This window comes from Ranitomeya variabilis, chromosome 3, assembly GCF_051348905.1.
Source record: "Ranitomeya variabilis isolate aRanVar5 chromosome 3, aRanVar5.hap1, whole genome shotgun sequence".
NCBI classification, from domain to species: Eukaryota; Metazoa; Chordata; class Amphibia; order Anura; family Dendrobatidae; genus Ranitomeya; species Ranitomeya variabilis.
This window is the reverse complement of record NC_135234.1, coordinates 134,093,744-134,116,546: the sequence shown is the minus strand read 5'-3', so window position 1 is coordinate 134,116,546 and position 22,803 is coordinate 134,093,744. Positions and strand designations below refer to the sequence as shown.

Here is a 22,803-nt window from a genome sequence, read left to right as displayed (position 1 = left end):
CTGCTGAAAGGAAGCTCCCCCAAGGAACGGGGAAAGAAGATACAATGGCAGGAGCCACAAGAAGCAGCGTTCCGGGACTTGAAGACAGCTCTCATGGAGCCGCCGGTGTTGGCTTATGCGGACATTTCGCAACCGTTCATCCTACACACCGACGGCAGCTCTCAGGGATTGGGGGCTGTGTTGTCTCAGGTTCAGGATGGGCGGGAGAGAGTGATCGCCTATGCGAGTCGGTCTCTTCATGACTCTGAGTTGAACCCAGACAATTACAGTTCTTTCAAGGTGGAGCTGCTGGCCGTGGTGTGGGCTATGACGGAGCGGTTCGCTGAGTACCTGGCCGGTTCCGAGGTGCTGATACGCACGGATAACAACCCATTGGCACATCTGGAAAATGCGAAATTGGGTGCCCTAGAACAGCGCTGGGTAGCCCGGATGGCCAAGTACAGATACCGTATCCTTTACAAGCGAGGAGCGGAGAATGTTCATGCTGACGCATTATCTCGTCTGCGGAAAAATCCCCCAAGAACTAACCGAGATGAGGAGCTGGAGGGAGAAGAAATCCCCTACGCCATCGGGGGCGCTGCTCAGACGGCTGTGAGCCGGGAACAGACCGGGAACGGAACGGCTGCAGGACTGTTGGTTCAGAGTCGGGACGAATGGATACGGCTACAACAGGAAGACCAGGAACTAGCTCCATTGCGACAGTGGATAACGAATGGTCTATTGCCCGTGAGAACCCCTGGACAAATTCTCCCGTCAGATCTGAACCTTCTTCTGCGGCAGTGGGAGCGCCTAACTCTTCAGGACGGGCTCTTATGCCACTTAACCATGGCTCTGGCAGATTCTGAGCCGACCTGGCAGATGGTCTTACCAGGGCCTGTGGTGGCCGCAGTTGCTAAAGAAGCTCATGAGTCCGGGGCACACTTCGGAGTGAAGAGGACGTTTAAGTGGCTGCAAACTCGGTTCTATCATCCTCGGCTGCTTGCGGAAGTACAAACTGCCTGTAGACAATGTCGACAATGTGAGCTAACCAAGTCACCGGAGGAAAGGGCGCCTGTGCAGAGCATCACGACGTCTGCCCCTTTTGAAGTATTAATGATAGACTACATTACCATTGGAGCAGCGCATCAAGGCTACGAACACTGCCTCGTTATGGTAGATCATTTTTCAAAATTCGCGGTAGTCATCCCTACCCGTGATCAGACAGCTGAGTCGGCGGCGAGCGCTATCTGTAAGAACTTTATTCAAGTTTATGGCTGTCCGAGGCGAATACATTCGGATCAAGGCGCCTGTTTCTTGGGCAAGGTCATGGAAGAGCTGCATCGCCTCTACGGCATTGATAAGTCACGCACCACACCGTATCATCCCCAGGGAAATGGGGCTTGTGAGCGGTTTAACCGGACTTTGCTTCAAATGCTGCGTGCGCTAGAACAAGATCAGAAGGCCCGCTGGCCGGAGTACGTGTCTGACCTAGTGTGGGTCTACAACAATAGAGTTCATCAAGTCACAGGACGCACCCCGTATGAAGTGGTCTTTGGGCGCCCAGGAAAAGGCATGACAGATCTGGAACTGTCTTCGGAGGAAGAAGGCCCCCGAACAGGGATGGCTTCGTGGGTGCGTGATCATCGGCATCGGCTGCAGACCTTACACCGACTGGTACACACTCGAATTCGGGAAGTGGAGCATCGGAGCACCCCTACAGCAAAACCCCCAGAGTTCCGGCCAGGTGATCGAGTACTCGTTCGAGAGCAAAGACCGCAAAACAAGTTAGACCATCGTTGGGAAAAAACACCCTATCGGGTGCTTCGCCGTATAGACCCGCATGGACCTGTATATGAAGTGCAGTCTGAGGCCCTCGGAAGTACAGGTACTCGCATTCTTCATCGCAACATGCTCCGGTTGTGTCGCTCTGTTGACTCGGACACCCCGGAATCCGCAATCAGGGAAGAGCCACCTACGACTGAGTCCCCCAACAACCATTGGTGGGATGAAGAAGATGATGAAGAAGAAGAACGGCGTCAAAATACTCCCCCTATCTCGACTACTACACTACCCCTGACCAGTCACCCTTCCGCTGACGACATTCCCCCAACACCCCCTACACAAGGACCCGAGCCACGACGTTCTGAACGTTCTACTGCCGGTAGACCCCCAACTCGCTACAGTCCTGACTTACACACTAGACAGACCCAAGTGTGGAACAATCCGTCAGGTGGGCGACCTGTCAGTGCGAAGGCCTCGCTTAGGGACTGGCGAGCATACAGGGTGGGGGAATGTAGGGGACAGGGACCTGGTGAGCTGTGCAGACGGGTGGAACCATTGTTGCCGGGAGTCGGGGTTCCGGGGGACGGATTTGAGGGGTGCATGGGAAGCCAGGCTCATGTGACAGCAGGAAGAGTGACGCAGGGAGAGGAGAGGATAAAAAGCAAAACGCGCGAAAGCAGGGGCAGAGAAGCGCGGGAAATCTCTGAGGAGAGGAAACTGCAGCGCAGTTGCTGTGTGTGTGCAGGCCGCAGTGAGACTTGCAGGAAGCAGGGGGAAAACGTGCAACAGACACTGCGGGCAATTACTGGAGCCCCCAAAAAGAGACGCATTCGTCGTCAGCGACCCCCCAGGCAGAGGGGTAGTGCTGACCAGCTCAGGGACAGTATTACCGCGCTCCCTGAGAACACCTTGCCAGAGAGTGCTACAGACTCGCATGGTTTCGTCTCAGCTGTGACTGATACTGATTATTCTCCTAATCCTCCTCAAAAAGACTCTTCTCTGGACTGGGAGGCTGTTACCTCGGATCAACGTCCGCCTGCAGGAGGGAACGCAGCACCGCAAAAGACATTCTGGACTCGACTCTACGCCTGGGCCCGTCGCCAGAAGACACCTCCTTCCTCCGCCATCAGGACTACGGCGTTGTCGGAGCCTCCCCGTCAGGACTACATCGCTGAACCAGCACTGATAAGTGACCGTTGTTGACTTTATCTTAGTAGGGAGTCACTAGTGAGGCGCTGCCGCGTTCTACGGGTATAGTTCAGGGCGGCCATATAATAATTGGGATTTACTGCGAGATTGTGTTCTTGTATATAAGTTCCCTGCGTGGAAAACGTTTGTTATCTTTTTGGTTGGAAGTTAAAAAGAAAGTTAAAAACGCTATTTGCTTTCTGGCTCCTATTTGTCCCTGCATCCTTCTTTACCTGCGGTCTCTACATACAGACCAGGGTCTAAAAACACTAAGGCGGATGCTCTGTCCAGGTGTTTTCCGGGGGGAGAACCTCGGGAAGATCCAGTACCCATCCTCCAAAAGGGTGTTGTGGTTTTGGCTCTCACTACCGAGGTTGAGGCTGAGATTGCCGAGGCTCAGGAGGAGGTACCATCTGAGCTTCCCATCAACAAATCTTTTGTTCCGCTTCATCTCCACCTAAAGGTGTTGGCGGAGCATCATGATACTGTCCTGGCTGGCCACCCAGGGGTTAGAGGTACTTTGAAGTTGGTGTTACGTCGGTTTTGGTGGCCCAAAATCCGACAGGACGTGGTCTCATATGTGTCAGCTTGCACCACGTGCGCTAAGGCGAAGACGCCCCGCTCCCGTCCTGTTGGCACACTACTTCCTCTGGAGGTACCTAGTAAGCCATGGACGGAAATCTCCATGGATTTCATCACTGATTTGCCTCCCTCAGCTGGGAACACGGTCATTTTGGTGAATGTGGATCGGTTTTCAAAAATGTCGCACTTTGTGTCTTTGCCTTCTTTACCTAACGCTAAGACTCTTGCTCAGGTGTTTGTGCAGGAGGTGGTCAGGCTTCATGGAGTTCCGTCTGACATTGTGTCAGATAGGGGTACTCAGTTTGTAGCAAAATTTTGGAAAGCATTTTGCTCACGGCTGGGGATCAAGTTGTCTCATTCGTCTGCGTTTCATCCCCAGTCAAATGGTCAGACCGAGCGTATGAACCAAAATTTGGAGCAGTACTTGCGCTGCTTTGTCTCTGATAACCAGGAGGAGTGGTCTACCTTTCTTCCTTTGGCTGAGTTTGCCATCAATAATCACTGCCAGGAGTCATCTGGGGAGTCTCCGTTTTTTTGTGTTTACGGGCTACATCCTCAGTTTTGTACGTTGAGTCAGAGAGGCTCTTCCGGCGTCCCGGAGGAAGACCAGTTAGGAACACAATTGTCTTCAGTCTGGAGGAGAGTGAAACAGCGCCTGTTGAGTGTGGGTGCTAGGTACAAACGTGTGGCTGACAGTAGGCGTGTGCCAGGTCCGGACCTGAGTGTGGATGACTGGGTGTGGTTATCCACAAAAAACATAAGACTCAAGATACCATCCCTTAAATTGGGTCCACGGTTTATTGGTCCATTTAGGGTCACCGCCGTCATTAACCCAGTAGCATACCGACTGGAGCTCCCTACGGTGTATAAAATACACAACGTGTTCCACAGGTCTCTTCTTAAGAAGGTGGTGGGTTCTGTAGATGCGGCGCCTATGCCACCTCCAGTCTTGGTGGATGGTAACCTAGAATTTGAAGTCTCCAGGGTGGTTGACTCTCGTGTGGTGCGCCGCACTTTACAATATTTGGTACACTGGCGTGGTTATGGGCCTGAGGAGAGGTCCTGGGTACCAGCCTTGGACATTCATGCGGATCGGCTGGTCAGGTGTTTTCATCGTTGCCATCCGGACAAGCCAGGTCCTATAAGCCGTGAGGGTCCTGGGGTCCCTCGTAGAAGGCGGGGTACTGTCATGTCGGACACGGTCCAGACCAGGTCGTCTGACAGACAGCGGTAATTCCGCGTTTGACCACTGTTTGCTCATTGGCGTTGGCTAGTTTTCGTCTGGCTGCTCCGGGGTTAATTTATCTGATCCTCGGATTGGAGGCTGGGCCATGCCCATTTCCTTTAAATGTTTCTCCTGATCTTTGGGCATCGCCGATTATAGCTTCTGTCTTATCCGTAGTTATCTCGGTCCAGAGTGGAGAGCTGGTTGTTGGAGAATCGTTGCTGGTGGTGTATTTTCGTTTGTCTTATTTACTCCTTCCTATATTTGTATTTATTTTGCCCTGCACCTTTATAGTGTATTCCTGATTGACTGCGGCATGGTGTATATTTTCCTTTATCCCTGTTTGTTATAACTGTGGGTATTGGTCTATTGCATTCACTGGGTGGTGGGCAGTGGTGTTCAGTCTAGGGCTGAATCAGGAGTCAGGGTGAGGGTGGAGGCCTGAACATGCACACCTTCAGTGTAAACTTCAGGTAGAGGGTCAGACAGGGTTTCCCTAGTCTGAGGGAAATTGCAGGGGCCCGGGGTATTAGCTCTCACCCTCCTTGTATCCCCGTGACACATATGATGGCATGCAGGATGGGGACATTGCTATATGATTGCAATCAGGATGGAGACATTACTGTATGATGGTGACCAGGATGGGTAAATTACTATAAGATTGGGACCATGTTGAAGACATTATTTGAAGATTGGGACCAGTAGTACAAAACAAGGGATATTGTTATAGGACCGAGGACATTATTACAGAAAAAAGACAATATTACAGGATGTGGACAATTACTACAGGTTGAGGGACATTATTACAAAATTGGGGACATTTCTACAGGATGAAGAACATTTTTATAGGCTTGGAGACATTATTACAGGATTATTGACATTATTATAGGAGAGGGGACATTATTACAGAATTGGAGACATTATTACAGAATAGGGGACATTACTACAGAATTGGAGACATTATTACAGAATAGGGGACATTATTATAGGATGGGGATATTATTACAGGATTGGGGATATTACTACAAGATGGAGACCATTATTACAGGATTGGGAAAATTATTACAGGACAGGAGACATTATTACAGGATGGGTGAAATTATTACAGGATGGGGGCAATAATTACTATAAGGGGCTAATTTTAAAACAATAACACTGTATGGTGCCCATTTGGGGATGAGAAAGGAAAATATTTGATAAAAATCAAAATAAAGTATGAAAAAAAGTGGAAAAATATTTTGCCACTAAAAATGCTGTTTTATGGAAAAATTGAAGTAAAAAGGAAGACATGTACTGTAACCCATATGATAAACACCATTAAAAAGAATTAAAAAAATGGCAAAAAATTATGTTCAAAAGCTCATATAGAAAAATAACTGAAAATGTCATCGTGTCCCTCATTGAACTCTGCCCTTCATATTAAAATTGTTTCTATGTGTAACCCATTTACCCAGTTGAGCTGGAGACCCCTGGCTTAGATCATTATACCAAATATGTATAGTGTACTTATTTTACTTTAAATACAATTTTTCCAAAAAATGATATTTTTATGTGTGATGAGATTTACTGATAATTAATAAGTTTGGCAACCGTGAGAGTGCCTTTTCTTCACATTTTTTAAATGAAATGATCATAAACCACAATGCAGCCATTGATTTTTTGTCATGTTTACTGAGTTAAATAGTCTGCTCATTTCATAGTTTCAGTCATTATAGATTCTGACTTTTTTAAGGCTTTCACTGGGAGACCTAAGTGAAGAGTTAATTTTATATGTGAAGTCATTCCAGATGGGAAGTTGTCAGACATGTATATAATTTTTTCTATAGCTAAAGGCTTTTTTTCTATTTTTTATATGAATTTTTTGTCATTATTCTAATTTTTTGCTGCTACGATGCACACCTTTTCTTACATGGGGAAGTAGAAGATTGTCCATAATCGCCCTCTTGTCCCTGCTGCAATTTGTTAGCTTCCCTACGGTATTTCAGCCTGGAACACAGCTACATATTTGATTCAGAGCTCATTTTGAAGCTTAAATATTCACGTCTGAATTATCACTGTTGTTGCCACCTAGCCCCAGATGTCACAGATTAAACATAAAGTTTGGAGTAATATTTGCATAAATATACAGCCCTCACTTTAACCCGTGATGCAGTATATCAGGCTGCAACTACAATTGGAGATCCATTTGTCTCATTTTGAATTTGAGAATCTCAGCTTCAAAACGATCCCTTATCATCTTTATAGTTATGACCCAGGCTCAGATAAGCCCTTTAGTAGCCAGTAACTATCTAATATGTCCTTGGCTACTGAGATGCCACTCTGCATGTATGAGATATGGCCATCAGGGAAAGGATTATCGTCTCTTCAAAAAATTTTTGGAAAGCCATCTAATGGGAATTAATTTGTTCATGGACATCATTATGGCTCAGCAGTTAGCACTGTAGCCTTGCAGTGCTGGGGTCCTGGGTATAAATCCCACCTGGGACAACATCCTCAAGGAGTTGGCATGTTCTCCCCTTGTTTGCATGGGTTTCCTACGAGTTTTCCAGCTTCCTCTCACATTCCAAAAAAACATTGATCGAGAATCTAGATTGTAATCCCCAATGGCTACAGTGCCTATAATGTCTATAAAGAGCTGTGGAATTAAGGGTACTATTTAAGTGAACCAAATAAATAAATATTTAGTGATGAGTGAGTGTACTCATTGCTCGGGTTTCCCATGAGCACGCTCGGGTGATCTCCGAGTATTTGTTAGTGTTCGGAGATTAAGTTTTCATCGCCTCAGCTAAATGATTTACAGCTACTAGCCAGGCTGAGTACATGTGAGGGTTCCTGGTTGCTAGGGAATCCTCACATGTAATCAAGCTGTCTAGTAGCTGTAAATCATTCAGCTGCGGTGATAAAAACTTCATCTCCGAACACTAAGAAACTAAGAAATACTCGGAGGACACCCGAGCGTGCTTGGGAAAACCCGAGCAACGAGTATACTCGCTCATCACTATAAATAATGTCATTCAATTGATCTTAAACAAGCAACAGCATCTACTTACCTCCATCAAGTTCTTCAGCTCCGAAGTGGTTTCTGTAGAAAAGCATCATTTCTATCTTGTAGCACTTGTAGACAGTTACGAGACACACAAGTAACAGAAGTATGGCTCCAAGACCTCCGGCAAGTTCAACTGTGTACATAAGTTCTACAACAGAAGAAAATAGCGTGTGACTTTATAATTAATAAGGCAAGATTTCAGATATTGTACTGTCAACCATCATGGAAATCTGAGTTACAACTGAGCCTGCTGCTGTATCATTTGTGAATAATAATGAAAAAATAAACCATTGCAATATTTAAAAAAAATGTCATGTAATCTGACAGCACCATGATGTAGAGATAGAGACCCTGATTCGGCTATGCGTCACTTACAGGGCTGCTTGTTGCAGTTTCAATAAAATTATTGTTTTATCAGCAGTAGATTATCACTAGAAGACTAGTTGTATCATGCCATGTAGTCCTCCTGCTCTGTGTGATCCCACGGCCACCACTGGTTAGCATCTTTCTGCCAATTTATAGTGAATGAATACAAAAAGTTGCCAATCATTAATGTGGGCGCGGTTATGTAGGGCTCAGTATTCAGTGACCTGTTAGACCTGCAGCAGAAAAAAACTGTGATTTTATCGCAATGACAGCAAATAGCCTAGTCAGGGACACATAGCTCTTTGTCTCGTCATTATGCTTCTCATAGGTTGCATAGTAAAAACTTAGCAATAGATGCCAAATAACATTAATATATTCATTTACAGTTTTCACTGTTAGTAACCACTTTCAGGTATATTGAATGGACACTAAAAGGACACAAGTATCGAGATAAATATATAGCATAACATGCATGTTTTTATTTTGTTTTTGAAAGTATACAGTATCTCCAAAATCCTTTTGTGTTTTTGGGAGGTGACCAAAATCTATTTTAGAGTTTCTGTACAAACCAACTTTATTTATTTCCACCTTCCCATCTCTCCAGAATTGACATTACGGCTCCACATAAATTTAATTAAGATGCATTGTGCAGTTACTACAGGAATTGCATTCTCACTTAAATGTTAATATGTATGACAGTCTTGTTGATCTATTATTCATCTTTACTTTTTCTCTGGCTTTATTACTTGTGTATTACAAATCAGCGCAATATTTCATAGCTGACACTCATTCTGTGAACATTACTACAATAATTTCTGCTGTATATATACAGCGTATACTAGAGATTAAAATGATGGATGAAATACCGACTAAATGAATACAGTGCCCCAGGATAGTTAATCCAAAGTAATGTTTCCGCACTTATCTGTCAGCATGATAATTTAATCAGTTATATCATTCATGAAAACCTAACAATATACAGTATGTATTATGTTATTTTTTATACATTGCCAGATTTAAATACATAAAATAAGGAAGGTTAGAATTTAAGGGGGCACTCAAATTTCTTCATCTTGCTAAAATGTATTAAAGATAAACAAAATAAGTTATTTGGGACAAATTATGGCAATATCTTTGGTCACTACAATCCAGTTGGACTTAGTTTTAATTTCAGCTTGGAAATTAATCTGCTTTTTTTTTTTTTTATAAAATGTCAATTTTCAAAGTGAAAGACTTCACTTTAAAGTTCCTTAGGCTCTAATAATAGGTTATTCCTGTAATATGATGCCCACAAGAAAGAACACCAAAATGATCCACACTGCTTCAGCACCTTTATCCCCACAACTGTTTAAGGTAATCAAATCGCTATTAAGCACCCCTGCCCGGGCTCACGGGTGCCAACTAAATGAAAAAACAAAACAAGTGTCCATGCCTGAGCAATAAAATAAGGGTGGCACTCACCATCCCATAAAATCCACTCTATTACGGCAATTTAAAACATCCAGAACAGGAGAGTCTCATGTGGAGCAGGAAGGACGACAAACGTTTTGGGCAACTGCTCTTCTAGGGGTCCTCTTGAGGACCCCTAGAAGCGCATTTGTGCAAAACAATCTTTGTCTTTTCAGCTTCACATGTGACTCTCCTGTCCTGGATGTTTTAAATTGCTGTAATAGGCTGTACCATTGTATCCCAAATCAGGTGCGGGTGTTTGGGGCTGATGCAGGAGCTGAACTCACTTCCTTGCATAGTGGGTATCAGCTGTTCAATACAGCTGGCATCTGCTTTTGATAGCTCTGAACCAAAAATGTTTGGATTCCTCCTAGCTGCACAATCCCAAATGTTTTAGAAGTATTTCTGAGTTTTCATGGTGCATAGGCATAAATAGTTTGTATCACAAAAAAGTACATTTTAATTAATAGATCTTGGAATAAAAATAACTTCCACAATTGGTTGTGTTGAAAATGTCCCTGTGCTGAAATCATGTTGTAAACGTACCCCTGCAGTATGCTATGTAATGGCCGTGTCTGACCATGCAGGAACATGGTCTGTTTATACCACATCTCCTGGGCAGGGGAGGAAGCAAAAGAGTATACAGATATTACAGCATGGGATAACAGCTGATTATTTTCATGAGACAAAACATTTCACTGCCTCTTTTGAAGCAATGTTTTAGCTTACAGAAAAAAATATGCTGTGCTAACTGTATACTCTATATTGCTTCCCCCCTGCAAAGGAGATGTTGTTTGATCAGACCATGTCCCTGTATGGTCAGACACAACCATTTCACAGAAAAAATACAAAACTTGAGCTTGGATTAAGTTGTAATCATGCAGCACATAAACGCATATTCACATTGGCCATAAAGCAAACAAAACTTACAAAAACAAAATGAGCAAAAACCCTACTGTAGCTAAATATGTAAAAAGCAAAAGTGCATTTATATAACTCAGGGTTCTTAGTAATACTGTTTTTGATCAAAAATAGCATGAAAGCCATCCCACTGTCAGCAAGGTGACCCTGATTGGGACGGTCCTACGCTGTCTAATATTAAAAGCCTTACCATGTGTCAAAGTTGACCTCAATGTGTGAATATGGGCAGACAAAAGGACAAGGTCCCAATCTATGGACACCAGTCTGGGGAAGCCGTTACATGTAATTTCCAGCTCAGGAAAGGGAGGCCATACCCCGGCTTGCACAGAATGCAAAAAAACCACAAAAATTGAGCTTGGTTTAAGTTGGTATACATGCAGCACATAAGCGCATGTTCATATTGACCATTGTAAGGTTTTTAATATTAGACAGAGTAGGTTCTATCTCAATCAAGGGCACCTTGTTGATGATTGGTTGGCTTTTATGCCATTTTTGATCAAAAACAATATTACTAAGAACCCTGAGTTATGTCACTTATTTAGATAATGCAGGGTTTTTGCTCATTTTGTTTCTTGTAAGTTTTGTGTCACAACCATTACACAGTACATCGTAGGGGCACATTTATATAATTATCTCGGCACAAGAACATTTTTTTAACACATTCAATTGTGGAATGTATTATTATTCAAAGATCTATTACTTAAAATATTGATTAGAATTAACTTTGCTCATAGGAAAACCCCTTTAATTCAATTGTTCAATATAGGTCAAAATAGGAAATTTAAATGTTCAGAAGTATGTTACTTATGAAGTTTAAGGTAATATTATGCAGTTGCTCTTACAGAGGAACTCCAGTTAATTTTGCATTTCTTGTGTAAATGTTAGTGTAGAACAGTGTGTGACAACTCAATGTTTTTTCTTAATTATGCCAGGCGTAAATTGTGTAGGCCCAGAATCACAAACTGTTGACTCTTCTTGTGGGATGACTATTGGCCCCTGATGTTGTCCCTTAGGGTACCGTCACACAGTCACACTTTGATCGCTACGACCGTACGATCCGTGACGTTCCAGCGATATCCATACGATATCGCTGTGTCTGACACGCAGCAGCGATCAGGGACCCTGCTGAGAATGGTACGTCGTAGCAGATCGTATGGAACTTTAGGCCCCGTCTCACACAGCGACGCTGCAGCGATACAGACAATGATGCTGATCGCTGCAGCGTCGCTGTGTGGTCGCTGTGTGGTCGCTGGGGAGCTGTCACACAGACAGCTCTCTCCAGCGACCAACGATCAGGGGAACGACTTCGGCATTGTTGAAACTGTCTTCAACGATGCCGAAGTCCCCCTGCAGCAGCCGGGTAACCAGGGTAAACATCGGGTTACTAAGCGCAGGGCCGCACTTAGTAACCCGATGTTTACCCTGGTTACCAAAAAAACCAAACACTACATACTCACCATCTGTTGCCCGTCAGGTCCCTTGCCGCCTGCTTCCTGCTCTGACTGAGCCGGAGCCGCCGTACAGTGAGAGCAGAGCGCAGCGGTGACGTCACTGCTCTGCTCTCACTTTACGGCGGCAGTCAGAGCAGGAAGCAGACGCCAAGGGACCTGACGGGCAACAGATGGTGAGTATGTAGTGTTTGTTTTTTTTTACATTTACGCTGGTAACCAGGGTAAACATCGGGTTACTAAGCGCGGCCCTGCGCTTAGTAACCCAATGTTTACCCTGGTTACCAGTGAAGACATTGCTGGATCGGTGTCACACACACCGATTCAGCGATGTCAGCGGGACCTCAACGACCAAAAAAAGGTCCAGGCCATTCCGACACGACCAGCGATCTCGCAGCAGGGGCCTGATCGCTGGTACGTGTCACACATAGCGAGATCGCTACTGAGGTCGCTGTTGCGTCACAAAACTAGTGACTCAGCAGCGATCTCGCTAGCGATCTCGCTATGTGAGACGGGGCCTTTTCTTTCGTCGCTGGATCTCCCGCTGACATCGCTGGATCGTTGTGTGTGACAGCGATCCAGCGATGTGTTCACTTGTAACCAGGGTAAACATCGGGTAACTAAGCGCAGGGCCGCGCTTAGTAACCCGATGTTTACCGTGGTTACCAGCGTAAAAGTAAAAAAAAACAAACAGTACATACTTACATTCCGGTGTCTGTCCTCCGGCGTCTCAGCTTCTCTGCACTGTGAGCGCCGGCCAGCCAGAAAGCGAGCACAGCGGTGACGTCTGACGTCACCAGTCTGCTTTCCGGCTGCTGTGCTTACACAGTGCAGAGAAGCTGAGACGCCGGAGGACAGACACCGGAATGTGAGTATATACTGTTTGGTTTTTTTTACTTTTACGCTGGTAACCACGGTAAACATCGGGTTACTAAGCGCGGCCCTGCCGATGTTTACCCTGGTTTCCCGGGGACTTCGGCATCGCTCCAGCGCCGTGATTGCAACGTGTGACCGCAGTCTACGACGCTGGAGCGATAATCATACGATCGCTGCGACGTCACGGATCGTGCCATCGTAGCGATCAAAATGGTGCTGTGTGACGGTACCTTTACAGTTTGTCTTCTGTTATCTTTGTAAAACAGTAAGGCATGGCCACTGAACAATGATGGTTGCTGATATGCTAACTATGCATTGTGTTACAGAGCCAGTTTGTCGACTTTGAATGCAGAGAGGGAAAATCTATGCAAATAGTTTAAATATTCAAGTAATGCTACTTGATCTAATCACCATTGTTCCTCTTATCTGTGATGCTAGACTGAAGGACACTTTTTAGATCTGAAAATAGATTACATGCCACTATACATGCCACTATATAGAGACCTTTTTTCTGGTCAGGGTGATTCTTCAGGATCTCAACGTAGGGTATGATGGACCCGGCTGAAAGAACACAGGACTACTTTATTGACCACCACTGACACCCCAGAGATGTCTTAAAGAAACCAGGTTGGGACAATTGGTTCACCTGGCCACATACCTCACTGCTCTCAGTTAGCTTCCTATGCTTGATGTTACCTCCTTGCTGTGTGCGACACTGGAAGCAGTTATAATCCCGGCAAGTCAGTGGAAGGGTGAGACTCTGTAATTTGCATCATATTGGGTATCTGCTGGGACTGTTCTGTTTGCTATTGTGTGTTGTGGTTCAATAAAGTATTGCCACACTGTTTTACCCTCACCCTGTGTTGTCTGAGTAGTGTTCTGCCCATGGGGAGAGAGAGCAGGCATTCAGTGGTATGAGCCCTAGTCCATGCAGTTTTGCTAAAGACAGCTGGGCCAGTGGATGAGAGCACCCACTGACCCACATATCTCCACACAGTGTCAGTGTCTTAGTGTACTCATCGACTGCATTTGCCTCAGGCATCTAGAACTATTTTGATCCCATTCCAAACTAAGTGACAGTAATTCACAGTTTTCATATCTCACTGCACTCTATGACCCGGAAGTTTCTTTTACAATTAAGCCTATGGGATGTTAGAACAATCCTCCACAGACTTGCATTGTAAAAATGACTTCTGGCTCCCATATAGAGCACACTTTTGATCCCTTGAGTTGTCACATGATACTAGAAAAAATTGTGATTGGTGAAAATATTAATAAACGGACACTATACTACACTCACACAGATTTAGGGAATAAAAAAAAATAATGGGACTGCTTCATTTAGCCCCCTCTAGTGGTGCTGCACAAAATCTGAATTTTAACACTATCTCTATGCAAAAGATTTGGAGGTATATTACTATAATAAAATTTAAAATAAACATAAAAATCATTGCGTTCTTCATTGTCTGTATGATTATTACAGTAGGTTTCCATTGACAACACTTTTGTATTTAGTGCTTTGCTAATTCAAAACTGTTCAAAATATGAGGTAAATAAAGCACAAAATTGGTTATGGTATAGAATTATTATAAAAAAGAAAATGCTTTGCATTGTTCTTTTTCTTGGCTATGGTTAGCGATTTACTGTAATGTCTAGCATTATAATTAATGGGCAGCACAATAGAATATGCAGTGCTGAGAAATAAGGTTCTTTTATTAGAAGGGTATTTGTTTAGAAAAAACTTCAGCCCAGACAAAGCTGTGGCTTGAATTTAATTATGCGCTGCAAAAATGTTCCTTATCATAAGCATATTTCAACATAGCGTACATCCTAGATTAACATTTAATTTAAACTAACTTCATAAGTTATCCAAAGGTCTGCAGGAAACATGAAGAATGAATTTCAGTTTGGCATATTTTGCAGGATATGGATCTCATTTTCGTAACATTCCACTTCAAGTAGTTAATTAAACATTAAAGTGGTAAAAAAACTGAATGTGCTTTAATAGATAATTGAATCTGATGACCTTGACATGGCTGATGTTTATAAGCAAAACCAATGATTATTAACCAGACACATTTTACCCCCATTCATTACTATGCAGATTTTTAAAAATGCATTTACTTAAAAGAAAATGTGTTTAAAAGTTATAAGGTTCTAGATTTGTGGCACATGGGACTTTAATTTTATGTCAATGGAATATCTGCATTGGGGGAGGCAATTTTGGGTGAATTTTTGTTGAAAATGAGAGGATAAAAGGAAATATTTACTTTTTTCTTTCTTTCTTTCCTTCTTTTTTAATTTCACACATTGTGTCCAACATGAGGTCATTGAATGCCTGTAGGGGACCTACCAACGTTACAATATTTCATTTGTATTGCTGATTTACCATGTACCACAATAGCGCTGGCACCATGTAGGAAAATTGTAGATTCCTGACTGCACTGTACACCTGATATGGATCTATCATATTTTGCATTCTCTTGGGACCCAGCAGTTACATGACCACCAGAATATGGCCACTTATGGAATTGTATACTGTTCTCAGTGCACATTGCTTGCTGTGTACAAAGTGATAATTACATTCTGTTACATAACCATAGGGTAGGTAGAAACATCCCTCTTCTATAGATGTGAACCTCCAAGTAGCTACTGACTCTGCAAGTGAAACGTTCCTTAATTAAAGATGAACCAATCAATCTTTTTCAGATGCCCATCAATCTACAATATTTAATTAAAAATAATACCCATAAATCAATGATGCTTAATAAAATTGATCAATAAGCAGATTACATAACCTTAGTATTGACCAAATCTTTGCAAATTTCAATTCAGCAGGTCTACAAATTTTTCAAAATGGATTCACTTTCACTTTGAAGGGCTTCAATGACTGTATTTAATCCTTTTGAGTTCAGTGTAAACACAGTCTTAGTAATTTCCAATTGATGTCTTCAAAGGGAAATTTGTAGTTAAAATTATTGCCTAAATTTCCCTTTGAAGACATTATTTTCTCTGGTCGGTGAAGACCTGTGGATCTGCAGCAGTCGCTATCTACATGCTCTAATCTCATCCTAACCAGGTGAGCAAATTTGGTGTATATTCTCCTCTGTGTAACGTGGATAAGACCCTATTGCGCTCTTTGTCTCCCAATTGTTTTACAATAATTTCCAATTGAAGCATACCAAGAATTGCCAATAGTTCAGGGAACCATCATAAGTTTAACATAATCATAATCCCTTTAAAAAATATTTTTATTTTTTCATAAATTAAAATAAAAAAATACACACAAATCAAAAGAACAAAGTGAAATCAAATAGGGTAACTTTCTATGTGACATAATGGTAAAGTATAAATACAAATGTACCCTTTATCAAGGCATGGGATCCCCCTTACTGTATTAGGGGCTTGTATTCCCTAGATAAAACTAGATGTTTGCCTGCCTTTGCGTTGAAGTTGGCACCCTATATTGTTAGCGATGGTGGCACCCCTGATCCTCAATGACTGTCTCTCGGTAACCTTAGGTCACCCTAATGATATAATGGAGCATTCAGGGATAAGACAATAGGACAACAACAGGGGGTTCATATCACAAAAGGTCCCCTTCACCCTCACATGCATAATCCTCATCTTTTTTAGAACCGTGGGGCTTCACAGCATACCTTCTGTGGAACAGACTACAGTAGAGAGGGGACAAATCACTAATCGTTCCACGCATATGCAGCACCCCAGAGTTCTGGTCGTTGCAGTGATGTCATTCTTCCACCAGGGGGAGTGATATTATGTCTTAAGTAGTGTTGAGCATTCCAATACCGCAAGTATCGGGTATCGGCCGATATTTGCTGTATCAGAATTCCGATACCGAGATCCGATACTTTTGTGATACTTTTGTGTACTTTTGTGGCGGTCACATGACCGCTCACGCGACCAATCACAGGCCGCGACGTCATCTAAGGTCTTTCAAGCGCTCATTCTTAGGAATGGAAGCTGCCGCTTACATCGGTAAGGTCCAGGCTGCATCGGAGAGGTGAGTATATCAATATTTTTTATTTTTATTCTTTATTTTACACATTAATATGGATCCCAGGGCCTGAAGGAGAGTTTCCTCTCCTTCAGTCCCTGGGAACCATACAGGATACCTTCCGATACTTGGTGTCCCATTGACTTGTATTGGTATCGGGTATCGGCGATATCCGATACTTTTCGGGTATCGGCCGATACTATCCGATACCGATACTTTCAAGTATCGGACGGTATCGCTCAACACTAGTCTTAAGGCAATAAAGGAGATCTCCACCAGGTAAATACAAAGCATGCAACATGTTCACACTCCAGACAAGAAGGGGGAGCTCTAAGCCTGTTTAAGGTGAACTCCCCCATATAACATCCTGATCTGAAGGGAAAGGGGGTTCAGAGTGCAGTTCCTGTCAGGAAGACAGAGGAAGAGGAGCTCTGTGGCATGAAGTGCTGCAACTCCTGAGAAAAGACACTAAAGAGTGAACATATTGCAGAGAGTGTGCAGGGAAGCAGAGCACAGGAGAGGAATATCAGAGGGAGATCAGCCAGGAGCAAGCTGCTTCTCTCTGACGCGCAGGAATTCCAGTAGCCAGCATACCGAGGAAGTAAGGATCTCTACGCTTTACTTCAGAGACTGGCAGGACAGTTAATTCCACATTGGCTGCCCGACCTTATACCCAGGAGGCATGGTGGCAATTTGTGGGGGCCGGGGCGTGGTAGTGTCCCTGTAAAAAGCCTCATTACACCAGTCATACGGGTTTTGTCCTATCCTATCCATCAGGGGGACAGAGAGAAAGAGACTTAACATCTCCAATAGTTGTGAGGACCTTACGGAGAAGCTCAGCAGGGAGGTACTACAACACACAGGCGCTAGAGGAAGGCTATTGATTTCCACCTGGATAAGGGGACTGTGGATTTGCCTTCAGACCATCCGGACTCTGCCTACCCTGTGGTCTGTACCCTGGACTGTGGATACTGAAGCCTTCAGTAAAGGTAAAGAGACTGCAAACGTGTGTCCTCGTTCTTCACTGCGCCTCACACCATTTACTATCTACACTCTGGGAAGCCCTGGGGATACACTTCACCTGTGTGAAGGTATACCATCAAGCTGCCATAACATCACCCCAGCGGACCCCTAAGCAGCGTCGGTCACCCTGACCAAATACCACAGGTGGCGTCATGAACATTATCCCTTTAAAGAGCTTTCCCTTATTTTACAATGGATGTTCCCCTAGGGCCACGGACCGGGTAAGCCACCGTGACATCCCTGCCTAGAACCGAAGGACCCGGTACCGAGTACTCTGCCGCCCTTGGGGGCGCTCCATCTTTTGGCGTCACAAACAGGATCTACTTAAGCCTGAAAATCGGGTCATGTGCATCTAAAAGAACTGTGCCTAACTGTTTGTGCTGAGAGACTGTGTATTGCCATTTGCCACCAAAAATTGCCGCCAAAATCCGCCATTGCCATGCCGTGTGGAGCGCGAGGGGAGGAGCCATACCTTCATGGGCGGAGCCAGACGAAAAGAGCACGAAGCAAGAAGACGGGTGCCGTGCTGCCTGGAAAGCCGAAAGTGGAGACGCCGTGCAACAGAGCCGCCAGGAGAGACGCTGCAAAGTGCCGATTTCAGAGAGGAGCCCCGACTTCCACCAGGTTAGCAGAGGGGAGGAACGGCCATGTCTGACCCGGGAGGGGAAGTAGCGGCGGTCGCAGCCATAGACCTAGAAGCGCCGACAGGCCTAGCAATACCCCCAGGCCCCACAATAGGTGCAGCTGCAGGTCTTGTACCACCGCCGGGTCCCGCCAAGCTTGCCGCTTCCATCAGCCTGCCAGACACCGCCACGGCTACTACGACTATCATGCCCCTCTCCATGCCGTACCTGCCTGGAGCAGCTTGGCTCCCATGATACTCTGGAGAATCACATACATTAACTGACTTTAAAGAAGGAATCTGCAGCCTGCTTGAGTTCTATCCCCTGACAGAGCCTCACAAGGTCTGCATGGTAATGGGCCAACTGTTTGGAGCAGCTCTGAGAGAGGTGAAGTCCTGGCCCACTGCGGATAAAGTGACCGTGCAGCAGGTCTTTGCAAAGCTTAAAACCACCTTTGACACCTGCACCCCTACAGAAATCAAATTGAAGTTTTATGGGTGCAAGCAGAAAGTGCAGGATAGCCTACAGGTCTATGCCCATAATCTCCAGGAGGCACTGCGGGCAATCAAGCAGGTTGATCCTAACAGCATGCAAGATGAAGATAAACTCTTAAAGGAGCGGTTCATTGAGGGGTTCCTGTGCAATAACCAAAGGGCCCAACTGCACCTCCTGGCCATGCAGAATCCTAACCTGGCCTTTGCGCAATTTAAAGACAAGGCCATCCAAGTGCTACAGGAGTGGCAGCCTAGCCATGTGGTACTTCCTAGGCATCAAGCCCTCACGTACCACCAGGAGGTGGTGCCAGATTCTCAAGTTTCTGCTGAGGCCAATGCCCAGATCCTGGAAGACAATTTCCCTGCAGGGCTACGCCTCCAGATGCAGGAGCTGACCAAGAGCGTTGTTGCCTTAGCTTGGACCGTGCAGTCCTTGCAGGAGGCCCCCAAGGAGATCAAGCTGGCTTCCAAACCAGAGGATGTTCCCTGGCAACAACAGAGGAGAGTCCCACCGACCAGAGGAACAGACAACAATCGCTATCATCAGGACGAACGACCCATCTGCTGCCGCTGCAAACAGGTGGGCCACATCGCAAGGTACTGCCATTTAAACGAGCAACCCCTGGGCAGAGGGCCAACCCCCAGGAGTAGGACGACCAGGCCCAAACAACTGGCGAGCGAAGTACATTGGAGGATGACCTGTTCTCCCCATTGTGATCGACGGTATCCCCATGAAGGCTCTGTTGGACACATGTTCTCAGGTGACAACTCTGCCTTATAATCCTTTATAAGCGTTATTGGGAAGACACCAACATTATTCGTGGCCCCGATGATGATTTCACCATAGCAGCCAATAACGGTCAGCCATTGCCACAAGTGGGGTACAAATAGGTCACCATTAAAGTGGGGCGGGTAGAGTTGAAGGTCCAAGGAATTGTAATTGTTGATATTGACCGACGTGAATGTAACCCCATGATGACCATTGGTACTAATGTCATAGAAAATTGTCCTGCAGAGGTTATTGTCTTGTTATGACAGGTGGCCGAAACTGCTGGTTCCAGTGAGCAACGTGTTTTGCAGAAATAAAGCAGAGCTCTGGTACATAGACAGCAGGTAGAACTGTCTGATGGAGAAATTGGCCCGTGCCACAGTGAGTGATTCAATCCCCATTGCAATACCCCCCAGGAGTGAAATGTTAATATGGTGCCGGGCAGCAATAGGCCTCAGAGGTAAAGACTACTAGGCCCTGGTAGAACCTGTGTATTCAGACAGTAGGCCCACAATCCTGAAGTCCGCAAGGGGAGGGTACCATTGCGTGTCCTTAACTGTGGGGAGGAGGAGGTCCACCTAACCAAATATGCCACACTTTCCAAACTGTTTGCTGTTGATAATAATGTGATACAGGCAACAGAACCCTTGGTCCCGTCCAACCAGGTGGAGGACAATGGCTCTGCAGGACAAATGGAAGATTGGTGTCAGAAATTACACGTGGGCACTGACTCTACCCCATCACACCAAAAACAAGGGGCTTACAGGGTGGTTCATGAGTATGAGCGGGTATTCAGCAAACACTCCCTAGATTTTGGGCAGGTAAAAGGGATTCAACATCATATGCCCACGGGAAATCATCAGCCCATTAAGGAGAGATACCGTCCTGTACCCCCAGCTCAATATCAGTGTGCCAAAGACATGTTGCGAGAGATGAAGGAGGCTGGGGTAGTTAGAGACAGTTGTAGCCCCTGGGCAGCTCCATTAGTCCTGGTCAAGAAGAAGGATGGCACGATGAAGATGTGTGTAGATTATAGGCAGATAAACCGCATTACACACAAAGATGCATACCCTTTGCCTAGAATAGAAGAGTCCTTAGCTGCTTTAAAATCTGCTAACTACTTCTCTACCTTGGATCTCACCAGTGGGTACTGGCAGGTTCCCGTGGCAGAGGCGGACAAGGAAAAGACGGCCTTCCCTACATCGATGGGTCTCTGTGAATTCAACTACATTCCATTCGGACTGTGCAACACCCCAGGGACATTCCAGAGGATGATGGAGTGCTGTCTTGGACACAAGAACTTTGAAACCGTCTTGCTGTATCTGGAAGATGCGATTGTCTTCTCCAAGACTTATGAGGACCATCTGTAACACCTGGCCAAGGTGTTCGAAGCCCTGTTCAACATTGGCCTAAAGGTAAAGCCATCCAAATGCCATCTGTTGAAGCCCAAAGTGCAGTACCTGGGCCATGTAGTGAGTGCCGAAGGAGTGGCCCCAGACCCATACAAGGTCACTGTGATCAGAGATTGGCTGAAGCCCAGTAACCTCCATGAAGTCCGGCAGTTCCTTGGCTTGGTAGGCTACTACAGGAGGTTTATCAAGGACTTCACCAAGAAAGCCGTGCCATTGCAAGACCTGTTAGTGGGCCAATCCAAGAAAACTAAGGGTAAGAATACCCCATTTGACTGGAACGATGGACTGGAGGGATCCTTCACTTGTTTGAAGTCGGCACTGATGGGAGAAGAGGTACTGGCTTACCCTGAATATGACCAACCATTTGTGCTGTATACGGATGCCAGCAACATGGGACTGGGAGCCGTGTTGTCCCAGGTCCAGAAAGGCAAAGAGAGGGTAATTGCTTACGCCAGCAGGAAACTTCATCCCACTGAAAGGAACCCTGACAACTGCAATTCCTTTAAGCTGGAGATCCTCGCCATCATCTGGGCAGTGACGGAAAGATTTAACCCCTTCATGACCTTGGGATTTTCTGTTTTTCCGTGTTCGTTTTTCACTCCCCTCCTTCCTAGAGCCATAACTTTTTTATTTTTAATAATAATAATAATAATAATCTTTATATAGCGCTAACATATTCTGCAGCGCTTTACAGTTTGCACACATTATCATCACTGTCCCCGATGGGGCTCACAATCTAAATTCCCTATCAGTATGTCTTTGGAATGAAACCAGAGTACCCGGAGGAAACCCACACAAACACGGAGAGAACATACAAACTCTTTGCAGATGTTGTCCTGGGTGGGATTAGAACCCAGAACTCCAGCGCTGCAAGGCTGCAGTGCTAACCACTGTGCCACCGTGCTGCCCACTGACTTTTCCATCAATTTGGCCATGTGAGGGCTTATTTTTTGCGGGACGAATTTTCCTTTTGAAAGACATCATTGGTTTTAGCATGTCGTGTACTAGAAAACGGGGAAAAAATTCCAAGTGCAGTGAAATTGCGAAAAAAGTGCAGTCCCACACTTGTTTTTTGTTTGGCTTTTTTGCTAGGTTCACTAAATGCTAAAACTGCCATTATGATTCTCTAGGTCAGTACGAGTTCATAGACACCTAACATCACTAGGTTATTTTTTATCTAAGTGGTGAAAAAAAATTCCAAATTTTGCTGAAAAAAAAAGTGCCATTTTCCGATACCCATAGCGTCTCCATTTTTCATGATCTGTGGTCGTTTGAGGGCTTATTTTTTGCGAGCCAAGCTGTTGTTTTTAATGATACCATTTTGGTGCAGATACGTTCTTTTGATCGCCCGTTATTGCATTTTAATGCAATGTCGCGGCGACCAAAAATCATAATTCTAGCGTTTCAAATTTTTTTCTCGATACGCCATTTAGCGATCAGGTTAATGCTTTTTTTTTTATAGATCAGGCGATTCTGAACGCGGCGATACCAAATATGTGTTGGTTTGATTTTTGTAATTGATTTATTTTTATTTGGGGATGAAAGGGGGGTGATTTAAACTTTTAATTTTTTTTTATTTTTTTCACATTTTTTTAACTTTTT

The 22,803-nt window shown here is 44.8% G+C and overlaps 1 protein-coding gene across 2 annotated transcripts in view; it reads right to left on the bottom strand.

The window, feature by feature from the left end:
• IL1RAPL1 (interleukin 1 receptor accessory protein like 1) overlaps positions 1 to 22,803 on the bottom strand; it is a 2,314,681-nt gene that overhangs the window by 68,991 nt on the left and 2,222,887 nt on the right. For both annotated transcript variants that reach the window (XM_077294673.1, XM_077294674.1), the window contains one exon: positions 7,807 to 7,950. In XM_077294673.1, coding sequence (XP_077150788.1) covers positions 7,807 to 7,950 — 144 coding nt within the window. The remainder of the gene's footprint in view (positions 1 to 7,806; positions 7,951 to 22,803) is intronic.